The following is a 15855-nucleotide window of genomic DNA, read 5'->3' as shown; positions in this document are numbered from 1 at the left end:
TTGCTTTTCAAATGGTGAAAGTATGTAGTAAAAAGACAACTTCAAATAATATTTATTTCTCCTGGATATCATTACACTATAACTACTTCTCGATGATGATTCATGAAATATATACATATGAAATGCAGCTACAAATTAAAAAAAAAAAAAAAAAAAAAAAAAAAAAAAAAATCTAAGTGACAGACTATTGGCATTACTACGGAACGCATTCTTAGCAATCTACATATCAAGACTTACAGTTGGGAGACAGAACATTTGTATCTTTGATCAGCACCTTCTCTTAATCTAACCAAAATGATAATTACGAGTCAGTCTTGTTATAGGAAGGGCAGCAAACTGAAGCTGAATTCCCATTGAACGGATACATGAGGCTACATTATATTTTCCATGATTCCTCCTGATATTTATATAATAGCAGTTATTTCCCAATGTGACGGAACGAAAATTATATTGATTCTGGCTAATAGGAATACTGACAGCAGAACGAAATTTTGTTTGAAATCGACATTATATCAAAACCGAATGTTATAAAGCTGTAACAACTGATTTCATTCTCTGGGAAGGAATAGAGAAGTGTAGACATTTATAGGCATAGAACTCTTGACACGAGTGAGACTCCGACTCTGCTTTCCTCTCTTTCAGGGTAGGATTCCATTTATGTCCTGATTCCTACGTCTCCTAGATTCTGGTCCACTTTAAAATGGTGTCCATGGAACCAGTAGCTCGGTGGTGTAGCCGAAACAGGTTAGATAAAATTTTAACGGAAACCTCCTTAAACACCAAATGCAACACAGGTTCAGCCGAGATGTTAATTTAGTCACAGGTTTAGTTCTAAATTGCAATAATTTCCGTCTTAATTTTTTTTAATGTCCAGGAGGTCCCTACCACGGACTCCTTGTTGATTATATTTTCTTCTTCTTCTTCTTCTTCTTCTTCTATATATATATATATATATATATATATATATATATAACGTAACTACTCGCACACAGTAACTATATATGGTGATTATTTTGAACCACGTATGAATTATTCGTTATTGCAACCATGTATATCTTATTATTATTATTAAAATTGCATCCTATCCCTTTTCTGTTAAACTTTACCGTTCTAAAGACGTTCAGGATAATTTCAGATCACTCACTTATTTGGGTCAGTTAACAGCAGACATAGTTTTCTAAACAAAAGAGTAACGTATTACTTGCCATTGATAGTTGAATAGCAACTGTCGTCATCAATCCCAAGCCTCACTCACCAATACGAAGATGTACACTTATAACATTCATCGCAACCGCGAATTCTTGTAAGCATTGGAATATTATAAAACTTTACAGTGTACGTAATTAAAATCTATAAATTTAATATTTACATATTATGTCGGTCTTATGTACCGATTTACGCTGTTTTGATGTTCAGATTTAGTATAACTTGCGGAATGTCAATATTATTGCGGTAATCTTATACTAAAGTTTACGAAAGTGACATCACGCATATTGGTTTGTTTATTTTCACACGAACAATAGCAAGTCAACAGTTTCCTACGGCTTAGGTCAAGAATAATAACCCAAAAGCAAGTATAGTGAATCAAAGAATCAATGGAAAATTAACCTAACAACAAATACACTCCAATAAACATATTAACGTAATATTTTCCATAAGTAGAAGCTTTGCTTTGTATATACTTAAACACAAACTATTTGCTGAGCAAAACAATATATTCACATAATAAAGTACATACGTGTTAGTTGGCGAAACTGTAACACGTATGTACTTTATTATGTGAATATATTGTTTTGCTCAGCAAATAGTTTGTTTAACATATTACCGGTATCAACCCTGCACTAATCAACTATACGGGGGCCACATAATAGTAACACAAACAACAACAACAACAAAATCAATGTACTGTTACCGATAAACCGGTACGTTACATCTCTGCAGAATCTTCTTGATTTTTGTTAAAAAAATGCGGAACCAAAGAGACACCAATCCATCTGTCAGTTACGGCATCTGTTGTTGGTTGATGGTGCGTGCCGACAATCTCCTGTTGTACTTGTTTGTATCATTTTAACAATAAAGATTTTTGGAAACCATTTTCCTGTCCAATTTGTAATAAATACTGTATTTCCTTGTTGAGATCCTCAGAGAGGTCTGAAAGTAAAAGAGTTCTCCTAAAAAGGTTTTCCCAAACATTTAATTTCTGAAGCCATGAATGTGATGATTTGAAGTTGATATATTTTGTACTAGCAGAAGGTTTGCGGTATATCGAAGTAACAAATTAATTGTTATGTCTTTTAATGGTATTGTCAAGAAAGTTAAGAGCACCATTTTCTTCAAGTTCCTTCGTAAATTTTATTCTAGGGTGAATTTGATTAAACTCATCGAACAGTTTATTTAATTCTTGAGGGTGCTTGTACAAAATCAAAGTATCATCAGCATATCGAAAATAACCAAAAATTTTGCGGTGAGTAATAGCCTTTCTGCTTTTTCTCATTGAATATAATCACCACTTGCAATACTGTGATAGTTTTAAAAGAATTTACAATATACGTAAATTTATCTATCTAATTTTTATCTGTCCCAAAGTCAACTTGATCGCAGAATAGATAAAGGGTTTTCTCTTCGTGTTGATATCTATTTCAAATGTACTAACACACACACACACACACAAACAACTAACTTATGAGCATTTACAGTGAACTTGACTACTAAGTTTCTTTCTAAATTCCGTATTCAGAATAAAATAAATAAACATCTTAAATGCTTGGTTCATAAAGAGTTATCCAGAAATTTTTATCTCCAATCTATACCTCTATTACTAAAAGCATAACCAGAACTACAGATAAAAAAAGCTTACCAACCATTTTATGACTTTTTAAAAAAAACTGTATCTAGTTCGAAGCAATTTCATCTAGTTCGAAGTATAGATTTAAAAAGTTCTGCAAACCCAAAACTGTCATCTTTCACCATCTTTCAACGATTAATATATTTTGTTCATTTGTTGAGATATTTTAAAAGATGACAGGGACTGTCAGGGAAAGTTTGAAATTTACTTGTAATGAATTTTATTCATTTATTGAGAGTAAAAAAGGACGTAAAGCAATTCCTTGTAGTTGAAGTTTAAAGAATAAATTTCATTTTCCAAATCCAAAATTGTCACGTAAAGATTAGTATACTTTTGTTCCTCCGTTTTGACAATTTTAAAGTGGCAGTTACTGGTAAATACAATAAAATGATCAATGCCGATTTCAGTTTCTAATTTGTAGCACAATATATCTATTAAGCTTATCGGTGAATGTACTAAGGATATGTAGAATTACAGGTGCTAATGCACTTTTGTTCACGATAGTACATTTCCTTCCCACGGATGGGTCCGAACAGAGATACTTCACACTTAGGCCCATATCATAGGGAATTTTGAAAGGGTGCCGTTTTTTTATTTTTATTTTCCAGAGTTGGAAGCCCTACTTGTAATTTTTCTAAACGAAATAATCCTTTTCGTTTTTTTAATTGGTAAACTACGAAACGCGGGGAGGGGGTTGTCCCCTATCTTTTAAGTGACGTCAGAATAAAAGCGAAATTGTGAGTTTCCCGATATTTATACCGTGATTCTCACCGTGAGAGTTAGTTAGTAGACGCAACCTTATTGTTCCTCCGAACATCTACGAGCAGACAGTAACTGTGATCTCACGAACTCACTTTTATTACGGTTGGACAAAGGACGATAAAGTAAGTATGAAAGACAATGTATTGTATATGGATATAAACATTGGATTGTCAGGAAAGTCACTCGGTCACTTTCCCTTAGCCTCGATGCATAATCGTGGGATGTTAAACTTATCGATTTCAACGAAGCTCTTCAGTCATAGAGATCCAGCGAAGTTGATGATAAAATGAAGGCATTGATAAAGTCATACGCACGTTACACCACACGAGAGATTGCAGAAACATTGAACACCAATCATTCAAGCGTTCACGACCACCCGAAGGAGCTTGGATACATAAACAAACTCAATGTTTCGATTCCTCATGAACTGAAAGAAGTTCACTTGATGCCGCACATAAACATCTATGATATAGTCATTAAACTTGCGAAAAAAACAATTCTCTCTTGCAACTGATAACTAGGTATGAGAAATGGGTTGTTTATAATGATGTGGTGCGCAAACGGTCTTGGTCTTGACATGATTCTTTGCCTCAAACGAAACCGAAAGCCGACATTCAATACAAGAAGGTTATGCTCTCAGTTGGTGGAATTTTTAAAGGTATGTTTTCGGAGCTCCCACAGAACTACGGTAATTGGACAGTCTGAACGAAGCACAATCCAGAAACGTCCAGAGCTCGTTAATCGTGAAGTTGTGTTAAATCATAACGCGAAACCATACACAAGTTTTATCACCCGTCAAAAATTATTGGAGCATGACGCAATATTGCCTAGCCACACCCCGCATAGCCTAACCTCACACCGTCAGACTTCCGCTTGTTTCGCTCTCTGTAAAAGAAAGAACTTATGGATCGCGTAAAGCCACAAAAAGTTTGTTTCTATGGTAAGAGATGTCGTTGCTTTTGCCCTGTCTTTTCAATGTAAATTAATATGTACAAGAAATGACTAATAACTTCTCTAAATACTGAATATGTTATTCGCTCTTAACCTATTTGAAGATAATGACTGTATGCAACAAATGTCCCGTACATATTTTCGAAGTACAGATAGATAAATTTCAGTTTTCTACGTTATTTTCCTGTTTTTCGAAGAATTCAAACTAGGCATATACCAACGGAAGGCTACTTAATTGCAATTCAAATGAGGTATATGACTCGGTATTTTTATCTTAGTTAGGAGTTAAATTATATGGTTCTTAGTAAAAGTGTACGATTTTGCCAGAAGGAAAGAATGTTATAGGGAGCGGAAACGTTAAATATATATACAGTATTTTTTGCCATATCAATGGCGGTTGAATTGCCGAAATTTGCACGAGCACTTATTTTGACATGCCGAATACAATCGAAGAAGAAAAAATTAAATTTCGCGCCGCAATCAGAATGTTTGCTTGCTAATCCTACCATATATTTTACACATATCTATTGTAGAGATATTTGGGACAAAGTTTAATACGAAATAATTCATATACAAATGTTGCCTATTGTTACCTTCAAGTGGTTCTTCTTGGATACACAACGAATGAGTGAGTTAAATTCAAGGCAGAGTCAACATCCAAATCATCATCTTATGCTCTTCGCTAACCTCATTTCCACTTTTTTAAATTATAGTGAATAACTTAAGGTCAATGAAGGGTATCTAAAAGCACAAAGTAAGCCAGATAGCATCTGAAAAACGTTATTAAATAAACTAATAAGTTTCCAAACATTTGCTTATAGACTGGAAATTTGGCTGAGCAGTTTATGACGTCATAATTGTTAGCTAGCTCATCCTATACATTCTAAATGACGTCACAATTGTTAGCTGGCTCATTCTACACATTCTAAATGAAATCATAATTGTTAGCTGGCTCATTCTAAACGACGTCATAATTGTTAGCTATAGATATACCACACTGACTTGATACCTAATCTTCCGTTCCAAGCGCTGCTATCTGCTGAAGGAGTCCCACTCGGACGGCTACAAGGATCTCTCACTTAGTAACGGCTGAACCCTTATTTGCTCAACGCGTGCGTGTGAGCTTTAGTTTGCATTTTTGCCACGGATCAAGATATTTTGGCAACACTATAGCTCCTATAATTCTAAATGACGTTACAATTTAACTAGCTCATTCTACACATTTTAAATGACATTATAATTGTTAGCTGCCTTATTCTACACATTCTAAACGACGTCATAACTGTTAGCTGGCTCATTCTACACATTCTAGATGTCATAATTGTTAGCTGGCTCATTCTACACATTCTAGATGTCATAATTGTTAGCTGGCTCATTCTATACATTCTAAATGACGTCATAATTTGTTAGCTGGCCCATTCTACACATTCTAAACGACGTCATAATTGTTAGCTAACTCATTCTACACATTCTAAATGACGCCATAATTGTTGGCTAGCTCATTCTACACATTTTAAATGACGTCATAATTGTTAGCTGGCTCATTCTACACATTCTAAACGACGTCATAATTGTTAGCTGGCTCATTCTACACATTCTAAACGACGTCATAACTGTCAGCTGGCTCATTCTACACATTCTAAATGACGTAATAATTGTTAACTAACTCATTCTACACATGTTAAATGACGTCATAATTGTTAGCTAGCTCATTCTACACATTTTAAATGACGTCATAATTGTTAGCTGCCTTATTCTACACATTCTAAACGACGTCATAATTGTTAGCTGGCTCATTCTACACATTCTAAACGACGTCATAACTGTCAGCTGGCTCATTCTACACATTCTAAATGACGTAATAATTGTTAACTAACTCATTCTACACATGTTAAATGACGTCATAATTGTTAGCTAGCTCATTCTACACATTTTAAATGACGTCATAATTGTTAGCTGCCTTATTCTACACATTCTAAACGACGTCATAATTGTTAGCTGGCTCATTCTACACATTCTAAACGACGTCATAATTGTTAGCTGGCTCATTCTACACATTCTAAATGACGTCATACCGTAATTGTTAGCTGGCTCATTCTACACATTCTAAATGACGTCATAATTTGTTAGTTGGCTCATTCTACACATTCTAAATGATGCCATAATTGTTAGGTGGCTCATTCTACACATTCTAAACTGGCTGATTCATTCTTGATTGTCTTTATATTATTCACTAAAACTAAAGAAATGTGGGGTTGAGATTAGAGAAAAGCCTTTAAGATATTAAAAATACTTACCTTCAGTTGTCTCGTTATTACATCAACGAAGGATAACTTGTTGTCTTTTCTTCTGTTGTGTATAATCTCCTCCTCTACATTTGTCCATGCTATTTCAGGACATACATTATGTACAACGCTTTTCAACTCTTCCTTAGTAAATCTTCTTAAGAGACTTTCTATGGAGTTCGTCATACCTTCAAAATAATAAATATACTGTAAGAAAAGGGGATTATAAATGTATGAGTCAAGCATGACATGCTCCCGTCATCATTTGTTTCCGATGGCTTCCAAATACTAGAACTACATATCGAATAGTTAATGTTTGCACTGATCGATAAATACAATATCATAATGAAAGACAAAATGGAAATTTTTGTTTCAATTTCCAAAAGAAGGAACTTCAAAGAGCTAATGGATCAAAGGGAAGGCGAGTAAGGAAACGTATTTACACGAAAATAAAGTGAAACACCACGTCGACCTATGGTTTCCGTACCTACCACAGACTTATTGTTTGGAACCGAAAGTTAAACTTCTGATTTTGAACTTGAGAGCGGAAATGATGAAATTACTTGACTCAAAGTTCAGTGGGAATGGATGAGTCAAATGAATACACTGTCAACCTAAGAGCAAATTTCCAAAAGTAATATTTTCGTATCTAAAAAATACGTCAGCTAGATACATATAGATAGATAATTATATATAAAACTGATCTATGTTACACATTATTTTCTTGGAAATAAGTTCCTTACGTTTGAAATTACTTAATAATGAAATAGGATGCATAATAATAATTAAAAATTGAAATGAAGAATCCAAATCTCGATGGCAAATTGAAGCTACGTTATTCAATGACTCCGTTATAAGTCAGGAAGCTACGTTATAAGTCTATAAACCAAATGTCACATCTCTTACTTTAAGAGATTCGGAGTTATGGTCATCCTACTTGTATTATAACAATAATCCTTATCCCTTTCTTAATTGCCTTCTAGACCAAATGTAGAGAAACGATGGAACACGTTTCTACTTATTTCAAAGGAGAAGTCTACATGCCAAATTTCAAATCTCTAAGCTTTAGGTATATAGGCATATTAAGGGTCTTCACTACAGCGAAATTAAACTACCGCTAATTTTTGAGTTTTTCTGTAATATCTTCAAAACAAATAAAATTATTCGAAAAGCAGAAATGTAGTGAACTAGACATTACGATTTTGTATGTGATACCGTTACCACAACTCATCTATCTCCTTTCGATTTCCAACTGTTGATGGATTTAGCACTTTTTGCGGGTTCTGTAAATAGCGGCATATCAAAAGCAGATAAGTACATTTGAACATTTAGTTGAAACAAATAAATGTTAAATACTAGGACAGATGAATATAAGTGATCAGATAGTTTTAAATGAATGCGAGAAAAGTAAGCTTGGAAATGGATTCAAAGCGTGTTTATAATTTCTCCCCAGTAATATGAGACACTGTCAAATTCTAATTTAGACTTGTGCCAGTTAGCAACACTACTGGTAATACCAGTAAGTTGGTTACTGTTTTTAGTACTATTGTTTTTATGGCATACATACACACGATATATGTATACCCAGGGTTAGCAAAAACCATGTTTTTTTTTTTTCTTTCGAAAAGAAAAGTTTTTTTCTTTGGTTTAAATGATTTGTTCTATGTGTTTATATTACATATGGACAGAAATAAGTTTGTTTCGCCTTGGTATTATGCAACGGGGTTATGCTGGAAGGAGTCACATAAGCTTTAAGCGGAATCCAAACCGCTTCTCGGCTTACATCCAAGAGAAACTGTTCTCCATTTGGACTCGACACTGGGACTAATTGGTCACAAATACGATGAGAATGCCAACTCACTCACGAAGCACTCCTGATAAAAATACGTTGTACTGATCGTCACAAAACCGAATGCAATTGATGATTATATTGAGCACGTACCACGTACCTGTTTTCCGTCACTTTTTGATTTTGATTCTGAATGGACCGCCTATAACCAGCATCTAGTTGGGCAGCAATATTCACATTTCCGAACACAGTAACATTAAGAACGTGCTTTATATGTGGTGATGAATTTTCATTATTATTATTTTGTCGTGCAAGTGCTGGATATCCACAACACTTTTTTTTTTCTCCATGCATTTCCCTCCGCCCCGAACAACAAACTCGGAAAACAAAACAAACATTTTTAATTTCACATCCACATAACCACCTATGCTGTTCGGACAAGTTGGGATTAAACTTAATTGTAAATGTTCGTTTCTGACTTACTACCAAGGAGGGAGCCTCTGGGGCCCCACAACGTTTTGTTTATTTATAAACAGAAAAAAAAAAACTAAAACTAAGCAAGTACGTTTTATGACGAAGAGGATCAAGTCTGACAACATCATTTTTTCAGATTTTTTATCGAATAAGAAATCTTACAAAATGTAAAACAAAGTGTCCCTCCCAGCTCCCCCTTGGTGTTGCTAAGGCTAAATATTGACACCCTCAATCTGTCTTCACTTTTCACGGGGTCGTCTTTACTGTCCCCATAGCCGCCTTGATCTTACTTGATTGACAAGACTAATAGCTATGACTGTTTGGCAATCTCGCATTTAAGCAAGGCGCAAGTTTTTTTTTTCTCTCTCTCTGTGTGCGACTTGATTGTGGTACGCAACATTGTCACAAAGGAGCAGACGATTTCCCTTCACGCGAGAACCATGTCAAACAATACTGCAGGGGGAGGGACGGTGGAGAAGTTCCAGTTCCAAAGCGTTTGTTTTGGAAAAGTTGATTTTGTTTGGTAGACTTGCTTGCAAAAGATCTGCAAACATATAGAATCCTTATGAGCCACTATAAGGATCCTCGCATCCCCCGGAGTGGCCAAGCTGGGGAGTTTGGCAAACTCCCAAGCAGAAAGCAACTAGTCAGCCCCGTTTCAAACGCACTTTACGAAAAGATGGTGTTCACAATAAAACAAAAAGTGATTTAGCACAAATAAAAATTGAAAATATTGGAAGGAGGTTTGTACAAACATGCAAACATTAAGAGGAACCCCCACTGGTATGTAGATATCATTCAATAAAATTAAAACTGAAAGTCCAATCCAAGCTAATGTTGGAAGCTACGTAGCAGTCGATAAAGTTTACCAATTTCTATCAATATATGTAAGCAACCTTGGTTTCTTTATAAAGTAACAAACAAACAGGCAAGCAGAAATATACAATTTGATGTCGTTTCGTATGTTTAGCCTTAATATCCTTATGTAATACAAATGTTATCGAGGGTTTCGCTTAAAGTGACATCCGAACCGCTACTTGGTTTACACTTGAAAAAAAGAAAGTGGTTCGACCGAGATTTGAAAATGGGACGCCTTGATTACAAGGTGAAAAGTAGATAAAACTAATGCAGATGATTTGATATGTGGAAACGTTACCATGAAGTTCACCAGATTTCTATCCATCTATCTTAAGGGGATGTCTATCCATCATTACAGGCTTCAGAATCTCCATAAGGTAACATGTAAAATTTAATTCATAAATATCTTACAAAATACTGCACCTAGAAACTTGTAATTTTCTATACGAATGATAAAGAGCAATACAAAGGAGATGGTTATCTCAATTTTAAACTTAATGACTTAGATAAATTGTAATAATTATTTCCGTAATGAGGAATCCTTACTTCAGGTAAGGGATCAAAAGACCACTTTCATACTTCATAAATTACTACGGGTGACATTCTTTGAAGAACACATGCTGGGGAGGAATGCATTGTAGCATTTGGGGAGCGAAACTCGTGTCTACCACCTCCATTTTCATAATCATTTACGCCTTGAGCAGCCTTCCTTCTCACCCCTACCTCCACTTCCCTACTGAGTTCCAACAACTTTACGACGGCAACCATAGAACAAAGATAATGATCTTTGAAACCTCAGTATTGAACATATGTTTCCGATTTCTTTTCTACATCTTTCGTTGCTTCAAGCAGACGGATTCTCCGAACGGCTTTCGCCTCTGCAACTGACAAATATAGTACTATACAACCAAAGAAAGTCTAAATGTTTCTTATTTGCCTATTTGTTTTGTTGTCTGGATGGATAGGTTTCTTTTCGTTTTATATTATTCATCACAGAAAACCATAGTATGATGTTTCTGAGGTTAGAACGAATTAATTGTATGCAGGGGTGGCAAAAAACAAGTTTACCCTTTTTCTTTCTTTTAAATAACTAGTTTGGTTTACCAAAACTCCTTTACATATTTACCATACCCGTGTATGCATGTCTATCCGTGTGTGTGACAGAAAAAAAAAAAAAAAACCCTAAAGAACCACTTCCTGGATCATCACCAAATTTGGTCAAAATATAGAGTCAAGAGTCAGGAATTGAGTTCATTAAAACCATGTACTCAAACCGAAAGTGGTTTAAATAAACCATTTCCGGTTTGATCATTGATCACCATAAATCGAAAACGGTAATATATAGTGAGATCTGGTTTTGTGCTTCGTAAGAACACATTTAATCTCTATTATGAACTCTCTACTAAAACCGAAAATGATTCAAATTAACTATAATTTCTGGTTTCAATAAATATTGATCTACGTAAAACAAAAACGGTAAAAAATAGATGAGAGCGGTTTCCTCCAATCGAGTAGCTCTCAAACGTCTCAAATCTACCTTTCTACCTTTCATCTCCTCTTTTGATCTTCAATTGAAACCTGAAGTCATAGAAATTAACCACTTCCGGTTTTAATAGTGATCTCTATAAAACAGGAATAATAAAAGCGAGAAGCGGTTTTTTACTTTCTTTTCAGCGTTCTAAAAATAACTACTATCTTCAGTTTTAAGCCTCTATTCAAACCAAAAGAGATGGAAATCAACCACTTCCGGTTTCAACGGTGATAGCTATAGAATAAAAACTGTAATAGACAACAAAAGCGGTTTTCTGCAATCAATTAGGCGTCACAAGAATCTATTTCGTCTCTAGTCTAGTCTATCTACTCAAACCGGAAGTAGTAGAAATCTACTACAATTTCCAGTTTCAATATTAATTGTGAAAATATCGTACCACAGAAACCAAACTCCTTTGCGTGGTATACACGTGGCACTGCCACTTCTTTTTGAACCATTTTCTTTACCTTATGGATAATCGTGGCCTCTATTTTTTAAACCATAAAATAAGTCAAACTTGATGTCATACGTAAACTAGTTGCCTATAGACCACAAATTATTTACTAGTCTGCCCATTCAGCACTGTTCAAGATTGACTAAGCCAAACCGAGTAGCGCGTCTGAACAAGGGATTGTGAGTTATGGAAACTAATATATAAAATTATTTCCATGAAGTTAAATCTACTTTAGATTTGTAATAAGGGATAAGAAATAAACATCTGAGAGATTATTTGGTTCATACAGTTACAGTTACGAAATAGATAAGAGCCTAAGTTAGATTAGGTTAGAGCTAAGTTAGGATAAAGCTGGAAGTATAAAACCTTAAATTATGCTATTCTATGACAACCACTTAGGTTATAAAATCTTCAATAAAATTCGTAAGCGCTTACACATTTTTGTAAAGAAAGTATTGATTCTGAGCGAAAAGAGCTAGTTTACCTTTGACCTCGAGTTGGACCGATTTGCGGTTATTAATAAAATATTTATTTAACAAAGTAGTCTGGGTAATGATTTTTAGAAAATCGAAACTTATTTCCAAGAGTAAACTACCCCGTGGATTCTTTGTAGGACAAATTAGTTACACTATACTGTCAGGTTAGAAACAGAATGGCCTGGGTCTTTTCTTTTTTTTCTTTTTAAATCGTCAGAAAAGAACTCAGGCCAAGACTAAAATACATCCTGTTTTTTTTTTTTTTTTTTTTCCTTCCTGAAAACTTACAACATAGTATAGGGTTGTAAATACAATACTGATGTATGAAACATAAACAAAATCCTATCCCTTGCGTTTCCGAGAAAATCTTTTTTCTCCCTAATTTTCACCCTTCAGGAAACTATTCTTATTTTTAGAGGTACAAGAAAATGCAACCTCTTTCCTGGAGAATCAAGGAAAACTGACACACTTCCTATATCCACTAGAATCTAGGCTGAAAATAATCACTTATCCAATATTTCGTTCTCTAGTTATTTCTTTTTTGTACAATTACAACCAACTTTCTGCGGACTATATCTCTGAAATAACGCATTTGTGTACTAAGATTGGTCTATAGGCTTTTTCACGTTTACGTGTGCGGATTCAGTTCCCAAAGTCATTTCCTAACACCATGTGTATATATTAGACTTACTTACTTTCGAGTAACAAGAACTAGAAATGTTCGAAGCCCTAGTTCTACTTATATTTATGACCATAGTCTGAAACATTATAAAATCGCCCACGTAGTCTACATTATGATGACATTACTGCGTCCGTCCTTTATTAGCTTGGTTGGCTTTGTGAGTTTAGAGTTTAGCTTCCCTTTCTGCACCAGTGTTGTAAGAGACTGGTGATTACGGAGCCTTCAGTGGGATCCGCATCCTTAGTAACGCACTGAAATTTCAAGGCTCTTCCACCGGGTATCGAACCCGAGATCCGTGCTCCAAAATGAGCGAGCTAAGCACTATACCAACGGGAAGAGCTGCTGTATTTTTAAAATATTACTTACTTATGTTTATTAACAGGCAATTTGGTTCATGGGTTTCAGTCCATCGTTTCTGTTGAATGGATCTTGAAGTAAAGTTGATTTTTCATTACTTCCCGAAAATGAATAATGTTGCCAGGAAGTGGAAGTAACTATCAGCTACGAATTTCAAGTTCCAGTCACTAGAGGGAATTATGTATTTTTTATTCATATAAATGTCTCATACAAACTTAGTGCTGTAAAGGGATGCTAAATTTCAGCCATAATCCGTATCGAACTGTTGATCCTACTATCCACAGTATATTTTTTACAGTTGAGGCAGTGCTATTATAAAGTTGGAACTAGCTAATGCAGCAGCAGGAAATCGTAAGAAGCAAGGAGTTGAAATTGAAGTGTTCTTTCTTTCTGGCGTTTACAAGAAAATCTACCTGCTCTGCAGAAACGAAGAAAAAAAAAAATAGGATGAGGGTGGCAACCAGGGGCGTTCTACCACACCCATTGGAAAAGAACTTCAGAGGGGGAGGGAAATCCCTGCCTGTCAACAGCACATCTGTTCGTGAAGACCAAATTGGAGCAGATACATTCAACCACTATGTAATATATAGTCCACTACAATGTTACCAAAAAATGTTCATTACTCGCGATCTACGTCATCAAGCGTGAAATTGAAACAACTATTTAATTTCTATTGATTTTCTCTATTTATATGGAAGATTTTAAGTTGTTACGTACCATATTTCGTTAGATATTCATGAAGTAAAATTTACATGTTATCTTATGGGGACTGGGAAACCAGTGGTAAAAGGTATAAGATCCCCTTAAGAAAACTTTTTAAGGTAATATATTCCCTGATGACAGGAATTAATATTACATGAATGTAAGTACATGTTCCTAAACGAGGACTGCACGAAACCCTGTTACTAATAGGTGAGTTTTATTTCCTTTTCCATAAAATAATAATGTGCTGGTGTGGTTTCGCATACCACATTTTGGAAGAGTCACAGGTAAAATTCATTATTTTGCAGAGCTCCCTTGTGGCTAAGCAGTTAGCGTAAGCGCCTTTGGCGTGGGAGCTCATGTGGTTCGGATTCCACGTTAATCAGCAGGTCCACGTCTCATATAGCCTCGCTGCTGAAAGGGACGCTAAACTAAAATCAACTCAACTCAATATTTTGCATACAAAGACATATTTATGAGGAACAAATTCCTGCAGGGGACAGGATTAAATACAAAGTCATGCAGCTGCATTTTAGGTTTACAAGTGTAGGGTTACAAATGTAAAATAATTACAAGTGCTTTACGATGGATAAAATAAGTGAGCGCATATGAAAGATGACTCGACTAGATTATGCTATTTTCCACCGGCGGTGTAATTTTTCAGTGTATAGAAAGTATATTTTATGATTATAAGAGGAGCGTCACTGGTATGAAACCCATGACTGGTGCTATTGAAACTCATATCATTGCCAAAAATAATTATTTTTATCCCTAACCTCGCTTAAGCGTATACTCACCATCACTGACGCGACTTCTCACTTCAGTCGCACTTGCGCGGGCCCACGTATTTCACCCTAACCTGACTTGATTACATAGCATTCGTGCTTCTTAGTGCTTACATGCTGGTTTATGATTTCTGCACTCTAGTTTTTACTACACATCTGAAAACCGTATTTACACTCAAACAGTAAAAGAATTGGGATGACATTTAGTCTCCCCCAACTCGTTTAATGGCTCCAGAACAGAGCACCTTGCTCTTGTCTAAAGTGTGATAAAGGTAGGAAAAAATGTCTCTTCTAACACCCTTTGCTCACTCAGCTATATTTCATGGAGTAAGTAACACTGGAGATCTTATACGTGCAAGACTGGGGGAAAGGTAATAGTTAAGAACAGCTACTTCTCATCTCCCGTGCACGAGGATACATCTTACTGTTGCACTACCTAAACACCCTAAGTACAAGGGCAAGAACTCAGTCTATTACCTACTTTTTAACATCCTAGGTAGTCAATGAATAATTCCTGAAAGTATGGCGTTTCTCGTCCTTCCCTAAATGGGAAGTACGGTTCCTTGACTATAACCCTCAGTCCTGCCCCTACTTTACTATATCCTTTTAAAGTTGCCCTACTCCTCGATGTGCAACTGGGGCGTGTACTGTAAAATTTACCCATAAGAAGGAAATTAGTAAAACAATTATAATTTTTCAACAATTCTTTCTAGTGGTGCCTGTATGAAGTGGTGAGCCAAAAGTAAGCCTGCAATAATAATAACTCCTTATGATGGCATTAGAATAAGTTTTTATTTATGATATCTATCTATTCTACGATTTTGATTAATTTGATTTTGAGTTTAGTGTTCCGTTCAGCAGCGAGGCTATATCAGAAGTTGAGCTACAGCTTAACGTGGGATCT

At 35.3% G+C, this 15855-nt stretch overlaps 1 protein-coding gene across 3 annotated transcripts in view; it reads right to left on the bottom strand.

Moving 5' to 3' along the window:
- LOC145690833 (uncharacterized) overlaps nucleotides 1-15855 on the bottom strand; it is a 73479-nt gene that overhangs the window by 57085 nt on the left and 539 nt on the right. For 2 of the 3 annotated variants that reach the window (XM_081766164.1, XM_081766171.1), the window contains exon 2: nucleotides 6856-7031. In XM_081766164.1, coding sequence (XP_081622290.1) covers nucleotides 6856-7031 — 176 coding nt within the window. Of the gene's footprint in view, nucleotides 1-6855; nucleotides 7051-15855 lie in introns of all 3 variants that reach the window. The other variant, XM_081766181.1, reaches the window with a different exon arrangement.

The sequence above is a fragment of the Thermobia domestica genome, chromosome 1, assembly GCF_964235325.1.
Source record: "Thermobia domestica chromosome 1, izTheDome1.hap1.1, whole genome shotgun sequence".
Lineage (NCBI taxonomy): Eukaryota > Metazoa > Arthropoda > Insecta > Zygentoma > Lepismatidae > Thermobia > Thermobia domestica.
Note: the sequence above shows the minus strand (reverse complement) of the source record. Positions and strands in the feature narration are given on the sequence as shown.